Source organism: Homalodisca vitripennis, chromosome X, assembly GCF_021130785.1.
Source record: "Homalodisca vitripennis isolate AUS2020 chromosome X, UT_GWSS_2.1, whole genome shotgun sequence".
NCBI lineage: Eukaryota > Metazoa > Arthropoda > Insecta > Hemiptera > Cicadellidae > Homalodisca > Homalodisca vitripennis.
In genome coordinates this window covers 157,054,952-157,071,998 of record NC_060215.1, presented here as the reverse complement: position 1 = coordinate 157,071,998, position 17,047 = coordinate 157,054,952, and the positions used below count along the sequence as shown (strand labels likewise).

At 34.6% G+C, this 17,047-nt stretch overlaps 1 protein-coding gene across 1 annotated transcript in view; it reads right to left on the bottom strand.

Moving 5' to 3' along the window:
- Positions 1-8,257, bottom strand: part of LOC124370054 — a 122,215-nt gene extending 113,958 nt beyond the window's left edge. Inside the window, exon 1 of the mRNA XM_046828374.1 lies at positions 8,022-8,257. Coding sequence (XP_046684330.1) covers positions 8,022-8,145 — 124 coding nt within the window. The 5' untranslated portion in view covers positions 8,146-8,257. The remainder of the gene's footprint in view (positions 1-8,021) is intronic.
- Positions 8,258-17,047: the final 8,790 nt, after the last annotated feature.

Sequence of the window (17,047 nt, the reverse complement as noted above, 5' to 3'; positions counted from 1 at the left end):
TTCGTGTGAATACAATATATACAATATACAATACAACGTGTATACTTCTAAATACTACAGAAGGTTTTATTATTATACCCTCATAAACAATTTAACAGTCTTTTTGGCACCTTAAAATATATTTTTTTCTTATTTAAAACATAAAAAAGAGAAAATGTAAAATCAGTCTTTAAAGCAGTTTCAATGCAACAATTCAAAGCTTAGAGTTAATAGTACCCCTATCAACAATTTATAACCCGTGAATGTGTAAGACATCACATATGTTAACACATTATCAATGTGGTTTTCTCTTTATTTATTAAACTGTAACAGAGCCTCTTTGTTGCAATGTAAAACCTTTACTGATAGTTTGCCTTCTGATCTAACAGATTAAGGAGAATTATTATCTTTGTGGTGTGAAATAAATTTGACGAAATATAAACCTGCCTAAAAATAGAATAAAGATAACAGTTCGGCTTTTGCAATTTTGTTTCGTTTAACCCTGTTCTGTAAATAGCAACACAGCGTTTTAGTATTTAAACTTCGGGGTGGTTCCTCACGGACCATCGACACCCAAATAAACCATAACGCAGGTGCGTAAAATAAATATTATAAAAATGAAACAAATCGGCTAAAGCATAATTATATAAATAAATGTCACTATAAATATGAGAGAATAGGGTCAGATTTTGTTTCGTTTAACATTCCTCGATAATTATCTTGATTGATTGCAGGATATAAATAGGCAGATAATATAAATTAGAATACATTTGTAAGTGTGCAAATTTGGGTAAGCCAAAACAATATCGATATTCTCAAGTTTTGGAGATCCGATGGTCTTACAGTCAGAGACAGTAGCAATTTTGATCAGTAACATCGACCTTGCACAGTATCGAGTATCCCCTTACTCTCTTGGATAAGATCCTCGCACAGGCCAGTGGCCATGAGTCGGGCAGGGTAATACTTATAAATCAGAACGGCTTCTCCTTAAAAATCCACCAATACAAATATGTGTTTTCCAGTGCGTTTGTGAAGATAAAATATACAAAATATGTAACGAAAGGTATTAGGTTTATTAAGAAAGTAGTATACTCAAAAATTATCTTAATATTTTTCTAAATTTAACGTTATGGTATACTGTAGGAATTTACGAACACACTACAATATCCTTTTCAGATAGATTTATCATTACAAAAATAAATGTTCGGTTTGTTTCCAGTATGCCTTCTATATTTCTTGATCTTCACTCATTAATTTGAACAATACCAAATATGATTTTTTTACGTATTCCTTAGGTTTTATTTTTTAGATGTTTTTCTAATTGATATAATTTGAAGTGAAAACAAGTCAAACATTTTATTAAAATTAGAAAACCTCAAATAGGTTTAGATAAACCTGAAATAGTAAATATTTGATGTCAAGGCCTTATTAATCTCACGAACAAAAAAAATTTGTGAGCAATTAATTTCGATTGTGCCCATGAAAAGTACAGCCAACAGTACCTCATGAGGTCGATTGTGCTCAGAAACTCACTTTCGAGTCCTCAAGTTTCCTCGGAAACACAGAACGCGTAAATTAAATATGAACATGAAAATATTTCTTTACATCTTTTAAGTTAATAAACCGTTGACATATTCGTGGTGCAGTGAGGTTGGTTGTGCATCATTTTTGCACACTTCATTGTAATTAGTATTTTATAATTAGTAAATATCAAATCGAACTATGTTTTGTAAATTATGTAGAGATATGTCTCGGTATTAATGTATTGCATTTAAAATTAAGCCCACAAAAGAAACTTTCACTAAAAAATAGAGTGAAGACACATTGATTACTCTTTTTATATTACCAAGTTAAACTTTGTTATAGATCAGTTTTATTTTCATTGGTTGAAGGAATTTAGATAAATAATTAAAAATGGATTTATTTACACTATGCCAACTGCATGGAATTCAACCACAACAATACAGTACTTATCTTACAGTCAGAAATACCAACAGAAAAATTATTTTTAAGGTGATACAAGTATTAAATTTTTAACTTTTTAAAAAATCATACGGGGTAGTTTAAAAAGTGATCTGATAGTTTTTATTATTTTATGAAGCAAAACTCTACTCTCCATTAAATTTCCACAAAGTTTCTCATGTATACAGTGGTTTAAATTACTCTCTAACCACTAGGAACAAAACTACCAGAACCATTTTCTGTTAAGTGAGCCTATTTGCAAACCTTTGACCAATATTTTCTAATGTGCAGAGGGAATAACATCTTGTATAGATTAAAATCATGATTTCTCTCTTAGTCCGATGGTCCTCACTTGCATTGCTTATATGAATTATTTATTAATTTACTAAATTTAAAACTTCATACAAATTTCATCAGTTTGTGAATAGCGAACCAAAAATAGGTTGTTCGACGTATCTAGTCTTAAAATTTATATTTAAATAATACAATAATAGTATCGTAACTAAGTTTGATTTTAACGGTGGGGTATTGTAAAGGTTGACCCTGATTGTTAACTGTATTTGCCATCGCTGGGTGTAGTAGTTAGCGGTCATACAATGTTTGTTATACTTTCACATGGAACTGAAACCTAACGGATAGTAAACAAATATTATCTATTTATAAATTCGCACATTCTTGATTAATACTTCCACAAATATTGTTATAATTTTCGTATTTTAAACTTGAGTAACATGTAAAATTTTGTTTATTAAAGCTACAACATTATTGATAGTTGGTATTTCTTACCATAACATCCTTTGTATCTAGGATTGTAACAAGTTGTATGTTGTACAGTATACGTTTAATATTTGAAAGAGTTCGTTATATCTAAGGCTGTTACAAGTTATACGTTTAATACTGAAAGCGTGCGTTACATCGACGATTGTAAACAAGTTGTATGTTGGATTAAAACATTCGTCACAAACAGGTGAACCAAGAGCAAAATTAAATAGTTCTATTTCCACATGTACTTTAACATGTAATTTCATACAACGAAAATTCAAACGTATTTATCTGATTTCATGTCTTGCATCCAAATATTATGTGGCTGTAGTGGTAAGATGTTATAGGGCGGTAATAAATAGAAATAGAGATTGAAGATAAAAATAATCCATAGATACAATAGCATCAAACTCTCTGTTCTGCCTTATACTTGTCTATATGTGAATATCTGTCTAAAGTTACATATAAATGGTTTGATTTTATACAACCATAATTAAGGACGATATCTATACAGAAATGATTAACTTTGTGATAAATTAAAAATTCTGTATTCTTAGTCAAATACACCAATAATTTTTCATGTTGGTATCCAATTTCATAAAAATTAAATTAGCAAGAACTGAAAAAATCCAGCCATCTACACAAAACATGTATATATCTTACTTATTAAAAAACATTATAAGATAATACAGAAAATACGTTAACTGAATCCATATAGTCAATCATCTTGAAGTTATAATTTAAAATATTGTCTAACTATAATTAAACTCATTGTTAGTTCTACTCGTATGTTCAGATCTCATGCCCAAGTTACAAATATGATTTTACATAATAATGGATAGTTTCACATTTTTCCAAGTGACATTTTCTTGGAATTGGAATTTTTGAACATCCTGAATTGTTTCCAGTAAAAACCACACGTTTACGTATCAAATACTCATATCTTATAATTAATCCATCATAAGATTCCAGATGAATTGTAAGAAAACATTCATAGAACGGAGACAAAGGGAACTGAAATCACACAAGAAAGCTAAATAATGACAGTATACCGAGTGTGGACATGTTTTTATGTTTCTGTTCGAGTTTCGTCCATTCGGCTGTGCCATATCACTTCTTACAGCCGAAGGTGAAACGTAACAATAACCCGCGTCAGTTATACTGTCAACAAAAATCCAAACGCCTTTAACCGAAATAGGTATCCATCCTATCAGCTGTTTTAAAACACGATATTACCAGTGTTGTATTAAAAATCAAATACATTGCTGAAATATCATACGTACAGTTTTCTGGAAATGTATCTTAATCATGCAACTCACACACTTGTTGTGTGATAACAGTGTGGGTGAGATCACTGAGAACGGATCTAATGAGAACACTCCCCGTAGTAAAATTACCTGTAGAATGAATGGTGTTTGAACACGGGCAAAATAAAACTATTTATACAGTGCTTGTGTTCTCAAAATTGTAGTTCCCTCATATTTTGATTTTAAAGATGTGTAATGTGCATTTTTATTACCCGGATAAAGACTTTCGGTAAAACTGTCGGACTATTATAAATAGTTTAAAGTCTCATGCACCTGCAAATGTGTGATAAGATTGTAGCCGCTAGATTCGGTCTTCATTTTGCATCAGCTTGTGGCATCTTAAATATGTTCGTTATAATAATGACAATATTGTCAGTGACTGATCAATCCTATTCATCACATCTGTACGAATAGTATTTTAATAAGGTATTATTTGCGGAGGACAGTTACTAAACACTTATTTAAATATATTTGCCATTATTTTAATGAAGCTTTTGGAGTAATTTGTTAGACTGTACGCAGTCCACAGACAGAGCAAAAACCTTTAGAATTTTCAACTAAGTTTCACTTCCGTGCCTGTTTTAATAACCGAGTTATAACGATTGGCGTTTCCAACGATCAAGGCTGCTGATTTTTGTGTTAACCTTAACTCAAATTGTGGTTAGCGAAATTAGTCTCTCGTTCACCGGTCTCTTACAAGTTTAAATGTTATTTGAAATAATTTTTTAATTCATTTTGCTGTACAAATATTTGATCAAACTATATGATTTTTGTGAAGGTACGCGTTGAAGTCCAAACTTGTTACCGATTATTTTGATTTAAACTACAAATTGTTGACAACAATTCAAGCTATTTTAAGTGTGTACCATTTTTGCCCCTTAAACATGGCACTTTGTTTTTGAATGATAGAAATTTAAAGGTTAAGAGATAATTGCTATTTGAAATACTCTAAATATTTATGGGGAATACGAATAAAAAGCTGTTTATTTAGACTAAAACCTACTGATTTAGGCAATATCTCCATTCTTTGGCCTTAAAAGTTGAAAAATAAGCTGTTCACACACAAATTAAATTGTTCTGAGTGTCTAAATTATACTTGTTACGTTTTAATTCGGCTTTAAGTCACGGATATAACGATTAATATCCGTGGTTTATATAAAATGCTCTGGAATGTTACAATTTAAAATCTTTCAGGAGGAAGGGTCCCTGAACACGTTCAAACGTGACCCTTCTCGACTCCACCTGTAGCAGAGATCCCACTACTTGAAATTTATTTATTGGTCATTAATGTTTGGAGTTCAAAATGAGAACTGAGATAGAAATGTTTAGTAACGTAATCGGCTCGCGCTTATTTCTCTGACGCTTCCTGTATAGTATATACTTGTATATACCCCTCATAATACAAACCAGATGGACTATGAAAGGTGGCACGGCTTTGTGGTCAATACTGAGCGCCTTAGGTACTTACTCTATGATGATACAATACTGTATCTGGCGTCACAGTAGTTCCAAAACTTTTAATCCTTCAAGTATTCTCTGTAACTTTTGTTTATGTTAATCTAGGAAAAATATATTGTACGTTATACGTTGATGTAAAAATATTCTTTGAGAAAATATTAAATTTGTATTTTAAAAACTACACTATCTTATTCCACAGGTGATATTTTAGTTATCTTGTTGTAGGTTTTCGTCTTTTTTTATTTTATAAATAGATTGAAAAATAAATTCTCTTGGGAGAATCCAAATCTTTGCTGCACGACATTACAGAAGTTGCTGTATCCCGTGTACGTAAAACTTATCTTAATAAATATTTTATATTCTCTTTGTACTTATTTTATATTTCTCAGTTTGAGGGAATGGGAAGACCTCACATAAAAGTAACTTTTCATTTAACTCAATCTCCTAATAAATAGTTTATATCAAAATATTTGATGATTTAATATGAATAATATTATCAACTGACAATATTCTGTAAAATAGTATCACAATAAAACTATACCGGAGGTCGTACTGTACATTTTAAGCAAAATTTGTCATAACTATCTAATTTTGTTAACAAGGTACTGCCCGGCTTGGTTAAAAATAATATAACAATATATTATTTAATAACCCAAGGAATTATTCTTGAGAGGCTAGATTAGCTTCTAGATTGTGAACTTGAAGCAGGTAGGTATAAAGTAATTAGTGTTATTGAGCATTTCACTACGGTAAAACGTCGTATAATTACGATACAAGTTTGGCCGATACTGCAGTCAATGAATTCTCATTTCTAGCATTTATTTTGTTTCCCACATTGCAAAACTTGCAGTGGCAGAATATTTAGTACTGCACATTACTCCATTGTAATAGTTTTCAGCAAATTGTATTTGAAACGAAATTTTAAGGTTCAGACTCGAAGTGAAATGTATTTATCGTCACTATTAGGCATTGATTAACTAATGAATGAACTGAAGCTGAACCGTTTTTAGGTATATTGTATGATGCACTTTCAAGGTGCGAAGTTAAATTAAAAGTTCACCAAATACAATTATTAATATTCTTCATCATTCGTGCAGAAAAATCAAACTAATTGTGTTCAGGTAAATATCTCGGTCCTCGCAGCGGGCTTGGAGTCAACTACAAGTTAATGGTGTGAGAAAAACTTAACTGCTTAATCTTCGCGGAGCGCAACTGTCAATGTATCTCAAAAACTAAAAGCTATAAAACTTAAAAGATCAAGTCGTGTACATCAAAGCAGGCTCAAAACAATTTATTACAACAGTAAAGCAACAACAACTTTCTTCATTATTTCTGATGCCTTCACATAACTGTGTCCATAGTTTGAATAAAGAACGTGTTTATAACTTACAAAACATTAATTAATATTCATAAAGAACGATTTAACTAACAAAAATCAGTATTTTATCATGTAATCATGGTTATTCAGTTCCTATTGTGACTGTTGTCTTTTAAATCTGATTTCTATTGCTCACTGTACGAGTTAACATTGCTCTTTGAAACCCGCGTATATGAAGTATGGTGACCGGTGTACGTACGAAAGAAAAGATCACAAAAATTTACAACACTTGAGATTCGAATAACTTACGTACTACCTATATTAAGTTTTTATCATCACTTCGTGGTGAAATTTGCGTTTGAATATGTTCGTTATATTAATATACACAAACAGAGCTTTACAGATATCCCCAGCACAAAATAACTAACTAACTGCTTCAATAATTATGTATTTCTTGGTTGAATTTAATGAAAATGTACAATTAAATAGTGTAGTTTGGATTCAAAAGCTATTTCGTTCATTATCGTCTAACCATGTACGTCCTAACTCTTGCAACTTAAGTAAACCTCGTTTTCTACCAATTCTTGTTTGTTACAGTTTTGTAAATAACAGTTTAAAAGAAAAGATCACACAAAATTTACAACACTTGAGATTCGAATAACTTACGTACTACCTATATTAAGTTTTTATCATCACTTCGTGGTGAAATTTGCGTTTGAATATGTTCGTTATATTAATATACACAAAAAGAGCTTTACAGATATCCCCAGCACAAAATAACTAACCTGCTTCAATAATTATGTATTTCTTGGTTGAATTTAATGAAAATGTACAATTAAATAGTGTAGTTTGGATTCAAAACCTATTTCGTTCATTATCGTCTAACCATGTACGTCCTAACTCTTGCAACTTAAGTAAACCTCGTTTTCTACCAATTTTTGTTTGTTACAGTTTTGTAAATAACAGTTTAATACTTCACGTTTGTTACATCGTGTTTGTTGTAATGCGGATATATCGACTTATAGATATAGAACATTTACGTTCTATAAATGTACACACTCTTCACAAACTAAGGTTTCATGTCGTCGAAAGGTACATTTAAATTTAACTTTTTTCCCAAACGTTTCCTAACCATTTTCCTTCGTTATTACGTATTAAAATAACTGTTTAGAGTTCAGAAGATCATTATTATCCTGCAATGACAAGAATTTCTCTTAGCACCCGACGAGACTTACCGGCAGCACAGCCCACGAGACAGCTTACGATGAGCACGACCACGTGGAGCTGGACGGCCGTGAGGGGGGAGCTTCGTGACGTGCTGGAGGACATGGTGTCGGGGAGTGAGCGTGTAATCGCCATCACTCCTATATAAGGCGCAGAGCGCAGGAGGGCACGGGGAGGAATAGTGGGGAGTCGTGGGGAGGGCGTGGGAGGCAGAAAGATCACTCGCACATCCGCGCGACAACGGCATATCTCCACTGACCGAAACTTATTGTAAACATCCGTTCCGTACACGCGATTTCATCAAAAGTCAAGTATAATGCATTTTTATAATTATGTTTTACTAATTAACACGCAACGGGAAAGGCACGAAACACTGATGTCGTAATGGACAAAATCAATGAGTGACGCGCTCGAGTGGGGTTGTCACATTCAAAGCTCGCCGAATACAATAACAGATATCACAGTCCACCGTATCTCTCATTAATTATAGTAAATATATGTTGATTTGGCAATGTCGGATATGGGTTGATCGTGATAGTTGCACAATAATGAGATAAAGAATAGTGCACTACGTAATAGAAGTGGTCGTGTATATACAGAGCGTGTATACTCGTACAGAGCAAGGTTAGTAGCGATTCGTTAGCTGGAAAGGCGCGAGAAAATTTCAAACCGATATATCTGTAATCAATTGGAATGTTTTATCTTATATTTATGCTAAAGCTTTAATAGATGAAGATTACCGTGTTGGTGGTTGGCAGTCGTGCCATATCTACCTTTGACACAAAACTCAATTAGTTTAAGTAAATACGACAACGTGAGTGAAAGTAGATTGAACTAAAGATTTGTTACTGTTTTCTTTAAACCCCGGCCAGGAATTTTAAAACTGTAACATACATAATAGTCTTTGTATTTATTAAAAAATGGGCTTAGATTTTCTAAATTGACAAATCATCATGGCACCAATTAACACTAAGTGTCGGAGAACCGTTGGATTGAAGAGCATGAAATTGAAATGTTTTCAGGAGAAATCCCAGCTGTGTAATACAATGGGTTTAAGAACGTAAAATTACTAACACCCGTCAGGAAGAACTTTAAAAAAAGAAGATTTATGGTATGGAAGTATAATGACAATCATTGTGTAATAAAATGAAAACAACCTATAATACATTTGGCACAGCTAACAGCGGAACACCGCACTTTAAATCGTGTTGTAATCATGGAATTTGGAAAATAAATGTTGTGAAATCCGTGTACAAATTAAAGAATGCAGTCTATAACTTGTAACCTATCTACTTTTTAGTATTTTACTACTTTTTTGAACTATCTTTAGAATTATTTTAGACAATTTGCGTGAATTCACGGGTTTAAGATCGAATTCCCTGATATGAGGACTGCAAGTCCACGCCTAGTTTTGACGAGTATAGCTGACAACGTTCCTACAGGGCAGGACAGTGAGTCCACGCCGAAACCCGTGGACTACAGATCCTACTTTCACATGTGGATTATACGACTGTAGGTGTATGCCTAGTTTTGACGAGTATAGCTGACAACGTTCCTACAGGGCAGGACAGTGAGTCCACGCCGAAACCCGTGGACTACAGATCCTACTTTCACATGTGTATTATACGACTGTAGGTGCATGCCTAGTTTTGACGAGTATAGCTGACAACGTTCCTACAGGGCAGGAGAGTGAGTCCGCGCCGAAACCCGTGGACTACAGATCCTACTTTCACATGTGTATTATACGACTGTAGGTGCATGCCTAGTTTTGACGAGTATAGCTGACAACGTTCCTACAGGGCAGGACTGTGAGTCCACGCCGAAACCCGTGGACTACAGATCCTACTTTCACATGTTGATTATACGACTGCAGGTCCACGCCTAGTTTTGACCACGTTCAGCCCCATGCATTTCGTTTCGGTTATACTATCAGAGTTAATCGGTGGCATATCTGGGATGGCGAAATGGGTATCTTAAGAACTACAAGACACATCCTCAATATATTATGTAAGACTTTTACATTCTAAAATGAGCTTTCTGGAAACGTGCCTTATATTTTGAAAATATTTGCGTCAATTGGGTTACTTAAATAATATGTGTTTTACAATAATTTCTTTATTTAAAATCATGCTATCCCTGATAAATATTTAGATAAAAATCTACATGTAATTTTTATAGTGGACACAAAAGTACCTACTCTATAGGATCTAATGAGGTAAAAGAAGTACTAGTATGAGCATCAATGCTCCGCTCTCCAAGTAAACCGAAATCACCAAGGAAGGTTGAACTTGAAACTGGTGTTTCCAAAGTCTTCAGTACAGAGAATAATTAAGAAAAACCAAATTAAATTTTACAAAAGTCCCCTAATCCATAATCTTCTTGAAGATGATCAGGACAGGAGAGTGGAATTTTATTCTCGTATCATCGAGTTTCTTGAGCTAGATAATAATTGGCATACTCAAATTGTTTTTTTTCAGACGAGTCCACTTTCTACCGCAATGGTGATTTAAATAGGCATAATTATTGTAATTATTAGAACACCAGTAACCCACACAATCTTGAACAGAATCTACTCAAATCCAAAGGAATTACTGTTTTTGCAGCTGTCAGTTGTAATGGGATGATATCTTACGACATTTCAGACAGTACAATGACTGGGAATAGGTATGAAAAGGTTTTAAATGAACAAGTCTTGCCTCATTTTACTGTTCCAGAAATGGATCAAGCAATCTTCCAACAAGATGGTGCTCCTCCTCATTTCGCAAATCCTGTCAAACGATTACTAAATAACAACATTCATGGCCGTTGGATTGGTCTTGGAAGAGATCTTTTAGATTGGCCACCCCTGTCCCCAGATTTAACTGTGTGTTATTTCTTTCTATGGAGTTACTTGAAGGAACAAGTTTATACTCATAGCTTCAATAATGATGAGGAATTAAAACAATCAATTGAAGAGAAACTTCTCTGGATACCACATAATTTCTTTGATTTTTTTGTTTTGTTTTCTTACAATTCGTTTTTTAAGCGCTATTGTCAGTGTGTCGCTGAGGATGGATTACAGTTCGAATGATTTTGGACTGTAATTGTATGTTTTTTAATAGGCTGTGTACTAATTTCCTGATTGAATTTCTTTATTTCTCTAGAATAATAAAATAAATAATCGTACAAAACCAAAAAATACTGATTTAAAGCATAGTTTTCAAAATTGTTGTTTCAATAATAGTGAGCTAACATTTTTACAGAACATTAAAAAAATCTATTTAATGAATTGTGTAGAGTTTGAAAATGTTCGGGGCATAAATGGGTAAGTAATATAAAATAAAAACTTTTAAACCTCTTCGTGGGACACCCTTATATTATCTATGTATAGAACGACATATGTTCTAGGCATGAACTTATTAATTGCATGTTTTTACCGCGGCCGAGCGGTTAACATCCACTGAATGCACTACCAATAGATGCGGCAGAGGTTCGGTAATAAACAGAAATAAACATAGAAAATATGAACTTCAAGTTTAATATTATCTACAAAGCATGATATTTCTTTCCTTGGATTATCTAATTTTTTGTTTGCATACACAAATTAAGACAGAAACATGTTGTAGCGATCAGTAAATAACTATCGCAATAACTAATGTACACGAATATATCGACGAAAAATAAATCTATTTTATTTGTGGCAATTATAATGAGTTTTGCCGGTGGCCAATTTGGTACTTCACTGTTTTGTTGAAATCCTAAAACACTCAGAGTGTTTCACAACTCATTTGGAAAAGCTATTCTAATCCTAAAATATTGCAATTTTATTCGATAATACACGGCTAGCGCCAACAAAGAAAGCGATGAGGACTATGTTACTACTACAACTGTTGGTATTTATTGTTAACAGAAATCGATAATACACAATTAGCGGCAACAACGATCACATTACAAATCAGCCGTTCAAAGGGATGACCGGTAGGCGTAGTGTAGAAGTGACAGTGGCAGCATTATATTTGTCAACCACTACGGGTTGCAGAGAGACCCATCATTCTGAAAAATTACTAAAAACGATTTTACTATATGTCAATATTTATATATCAAAAGAAATCAAAACAGAACTGAACTATGAAACATTGCTGGACTACGAGTTCACAGTCGGTGTAACGCAAGATAAAATATACCTTGAATATTTGTATCAATGATGGGGGGAGGGGTTAACCTCCAAACTTCCTCCTGGATACGCCTATGGGTCTATCGTTACCTAGATCAAATCAGTTAAAATTACGCTCACAATATAAGCTTGGGAGATCCAAATCGATAAGAGAACTATTAGTGCAGTTTACTTTGGTCGATTCACCATATCCCCAGTATACTAGTGTTTCGGGATGATGAGCCTGATGTTTCTTGGAAAGAGACACTTTATCCAACAAAATCGTACCTTGATAATATTATTCAGCTTGAAGAGTAGATAAATTGTTAGGTATCATTTTGGATGAGAAGATATTGTTGTAAATTATTAAAATTCCAAAACACTTAATACGCTTCAACTGAGTGGTATGAGTTGGTATGAAGGCATTTTTCGCTGTTCTTTGAGTGGATAAAAAAATAAATCTATATTAGATTTTATTAGTAGATATAAAATAATTAATACATTCAAAGTTTTACTATTTTTAGTTGCATACAGTATTTGCTAAAGTAACAGTTTAACTATTAATATTGTATTTTACAAAATAATAGTTTAATACTCGTAGATGTGTGATATGTAACAACTAAATTCTCAAGTTGCCCTAAGCTTGAGAAATATAGATTTGCTGAATATTTAACTGAAATGAGAAATATAGAAAATGAATTATTCAAAAATTTAAATGTTGGTTATCCATAGCTATTTCACTTTCCTAAGACATGTACTATACTGGAGGATGGTTATTATCAAGCTCGTACTACCCGACCAAACAACTGCATGGCAATCGTACGTATTTGTGTTTTTTGTGTGTACTGATCCGTAAGTGTTTGTGTGTAGACTGGAGGCTAGTTATTATCAAGCTCGTACTACCCGACCAAACAACTGCATGGCACTCGTACGTATTTGTGTTTTTTGTGTGTACTGATCCGTAAGTGTTTGTGTGTAGACTGGAGGCTAGTTATTATCAAGCTCGTACTACCCGACCAAACAACTGCATGGCACTCGTACGTATTTGTGTTTTTTGTGTGTACTGATCCGTAAGTGTTTGTGTGTAGACTGGAGGCTAGTTATTATCAAGCTCGTACTACCCGACCAAACAACTGCATGGCACTCGTACGTATTTGTGTTTTTTGTGTGTACTGATCCGTAAGTGTTTGTGTGTAGACTGGAGGCTAGTTATTATCAAGCTCGTACTACCCGACCAAACAACTGCATGGCACTCGTACGTATTTGTGTTTTTTGTGTGTACTGATCCGTAAGTGTTTGTGTGTAGACTGGAGGCTAGTTATTATCAAGCTCGTACTACCCGACCAAACAACTGCATGGCACTCGTACGTATTTGTGTTTTTTGTGTGTACTGATCCGTAAGTGTTTGTGTGTAGACTTGGAGGCTAGTTATTATCAAGCTCGTACTACCCGACCAAACAACTGCATGGCACTCGTACGTATTTGTGTTTTTTGTGTGTACTGATCCGTAAGTGTTTGTGTGTAGACTGGAGGCTAGTTATTATCAAGCTCGTACTACCCGACCAAACAACTGCATGGCACTCGTACGTATTTGTGTGTTTTGTGTGTACTGATCCGTAAGTGTTTGTGTGTAGACTGGAGGCTAGTTATTATCAAGCTCGTACTATTTGACCAAACAACCGCAGGGCACGCGCGTAGCTATTGCCACGTTATAAAGATATTAATTATCGGCTCTCTTTAATCGTATTGTTGCGTAATTCCTATTTGCTTTGATTCTATATTTTGGTTCATTTTGCACAGATGTAAACATACTGGCAATCAATTTAACCGTACTCTTAAAAAGTAATACAGCATAATGCAATGCAGTCATAGTAGTGTAACCAAAATTAATGAAAGCTTTTCAATAGCTCGTTAATACTTTTTTACACTAATGACAGTGGATTAGATATGAAAAGTTTGATTTAACGCAATAAACATTTCATCAACAATAAACGCCGCCAACCAGTAGGCCACGAATATGTTTATTTTCACTTTTAAATTTTATACTAACTAGTCTAAGGGTGTAATATTTCATGAGGCAAGGTACCCTTCAGAACGAATCAGAATTGGAGGCATGTAGAAGAAAAAAAGACTGATATTGGTGAATTTCTGTTTCTGTGGATTTCCCTGAAAATACCTTATCACTTAAACAGGCCTTGGTGACATGCCTTATCTCTCAAAGTTGTCAGTGTTTAGATAAAATACTTTACTTGGCTAATAAACTTAAAGCTTGGTATATTAAAACTAAACTGTTTAAAATTACGAAGAAATTTTACGAAGAAAACATCCCAACACGTAACGCACCAGAATTAATCAGCTGTTCATTACAAAAGACTAATTAGCAGTCAAGTGTTATTAATTGGGAACATTCTTAAAACCGCATTGTTGTAATTTTTAGTCATGTGGTTATGGGGATTTGATATTGTTGATTGAAATGTCTCTCAGTAACACGGAGCGCATTACTTTACATATGATGAGGGAATAAGATGAACGGGTATGATCTTATAAAGAAGTTGGTCATTTGTTTAACGACACATTTCTCAACAGACCACCGATATCGAAATCTACTGTATTCAAAACAGAACAACGTTACAAGGAGGCTGGCAGTGTTAAAGATCGTCCAAGAATTGTTAAATCCTTATCTGCTACTAATGGGGATAAATCCTTAGAAATACTGCAAACATTGTCGTTGAGCCTACGTCATCCATAAGAAATGCTGCCCTTTATTGCTATGTAAGTTTTTATTCTGTGCTGAAAATGCTCGAAACTTATATCATCCGTATAAGGTCAAGTTAGTCCAGAAACTTTCCGAGAACGATTTCGACCGAAGACTCGAATTCTGTGAAGTAATAATCACTAAGTGTGGCCAATCTTACCTTTTTAGCTAATGTCGTGTTTTCTGATGAAGCCGCCTTTACCCTCAATGGCAATTAAGTAGGCACAACGCCGTTTATCGAGTGATAACAACCCTCACTGGATGAGAGAAAGCCGTACACAGAGACCTGAGAAAGTTCGTGTTCAAGCTGAGATTGTCGACTCCCATGTTGTCGGGCCTTTCATAATTAAGTACACAGTCGAACGGAGTACATTCTTATCAAGTACTGCTGATCAATTCCATTTTATCAGCTCTACTAGCTTTGATGAGACAATATTTTAATAGACTATGATTTCAACAGGATGGTGCACCTCTTCTTTACTCTGTACAGACAACAGCATTGTTGGACAGAATTTCACCGTCGCGTCGTTGGATAGGGAGTATCGGAGAAATAGCGAGGTCACCTAGATCACCTAATCGAAACCCTCTATATTATTTTTATGGGGATATTTAAAACAACAAGTTTACAAAACTAAGCCTGACTCAGAGTACCACAGAAGAGGCTCAACGAATGCCTCCCGGTGTATTATAAAATGTTGTTCTGTCTGTTCCTTTATCCTTTGTTAGTTATTCTTAGTTACTGTTTTAATTATAAAGGTTCTTCCTACAATTATTTGATGTTACTTCTTTATCTTCTATTTTGCCGCCATTACTGGTACGATCTGATACCTTCTGAGATGAGGTTTGTGGCATTCGGCTGTACTACCTGAGCTCTTTAAAATCAGGTATCACTCGATCCAAGCTTACATTTAAGATTTCTATTACCCCCTCAATTGACCGTCCCCTACTAGTTATTGCATGAAAAAGTAGTTAATATATCCTTACAACACTGCAAAGATTATATATAATATATACAATGGTTTGAAAAATAAAAAGGAGTTCCTAAACATTTCAAACACACTGTATATCCCAGTAGTAAGCCCTGACCTCCTAGCGATCTCTAGAACAACTTATAGAATTTAGTTACAATAATTATTAGCTAGAAATTATAACTATCTATAATGTGATGTAGGTGTGGTAGGACCCTCGTTGTCTTGTTAACCATGGCCAGTCCACTGCCATTTTTTTCTCTTAGAACAAGAAGCTTAAAAATTGCACTCAGTTCTGTAAGGAAGTTAGCGCTGCTTCCGGAGTGACAGGATATTCAGGATGGGTAAGGTCAGGGGGTAGGAGTCGCCTCCTATCGAGATCCATGAGGAAGACTTAGAGCACTAATTATGTCCCCCGGAAGAAGGGGAGGCCAGCTCTGAACCAGCTCTGCAGTCAAAGCAGGCAGGGAGTGGAACACTCTTTTTGAGGCCAGCGAACCTCTGATACTTAGGGAACGAACCCTACCAACTCCAACAGTCATCTCCCGTAGTAGACTAGGCCTATCGTATTTCCCTTGCATCCCAGAATCTCGACACTTGCAGTTAGTGATGTGCCGCACATGGACATCCATAGGGTTTCCCATATTTAAGTGACACATCGGTTTCTGCTGTGCCAGTGGTGGGTTCAACTAGAAGGTATAAACCAGCCAGAAGTGATCCCTGCCGGGTAAATCCACTGCCATATATTCATTAGTGTTAAATATTTATAAGTTATTAGTCTTATGCTTTATAGATATAAGTCCTTGTAACGTAGTATTCTGTTTTTGTAACAATATTACTACCTGTAACTATAAGACCTGTTACTCCTCGCAAATCATCCATCTAATATAACATAGTTTATACAGAGAATGTGACACAGGATGTATGTTACTTCTGGCCTGTGTTCCACCAGCTCGGCACAGCATGTATGTTACTTCTAGCCTGTGTTCCACCAGCTCGTGCACAGCATGTATGTTACTTCTAGCCTGTGTTCCACCAGCTCGTGCACAGCATGTATGTTACTTCTAGCCTGTGTTCCACCAGCTCGTGCACAGCATGTATGTTAATTCTGGCCTGTGTTCCACAAGCTCGTGCACAGCATGTATGTTACTTCTGGCCTGTGTTCCACCAGCTCGTGCACAG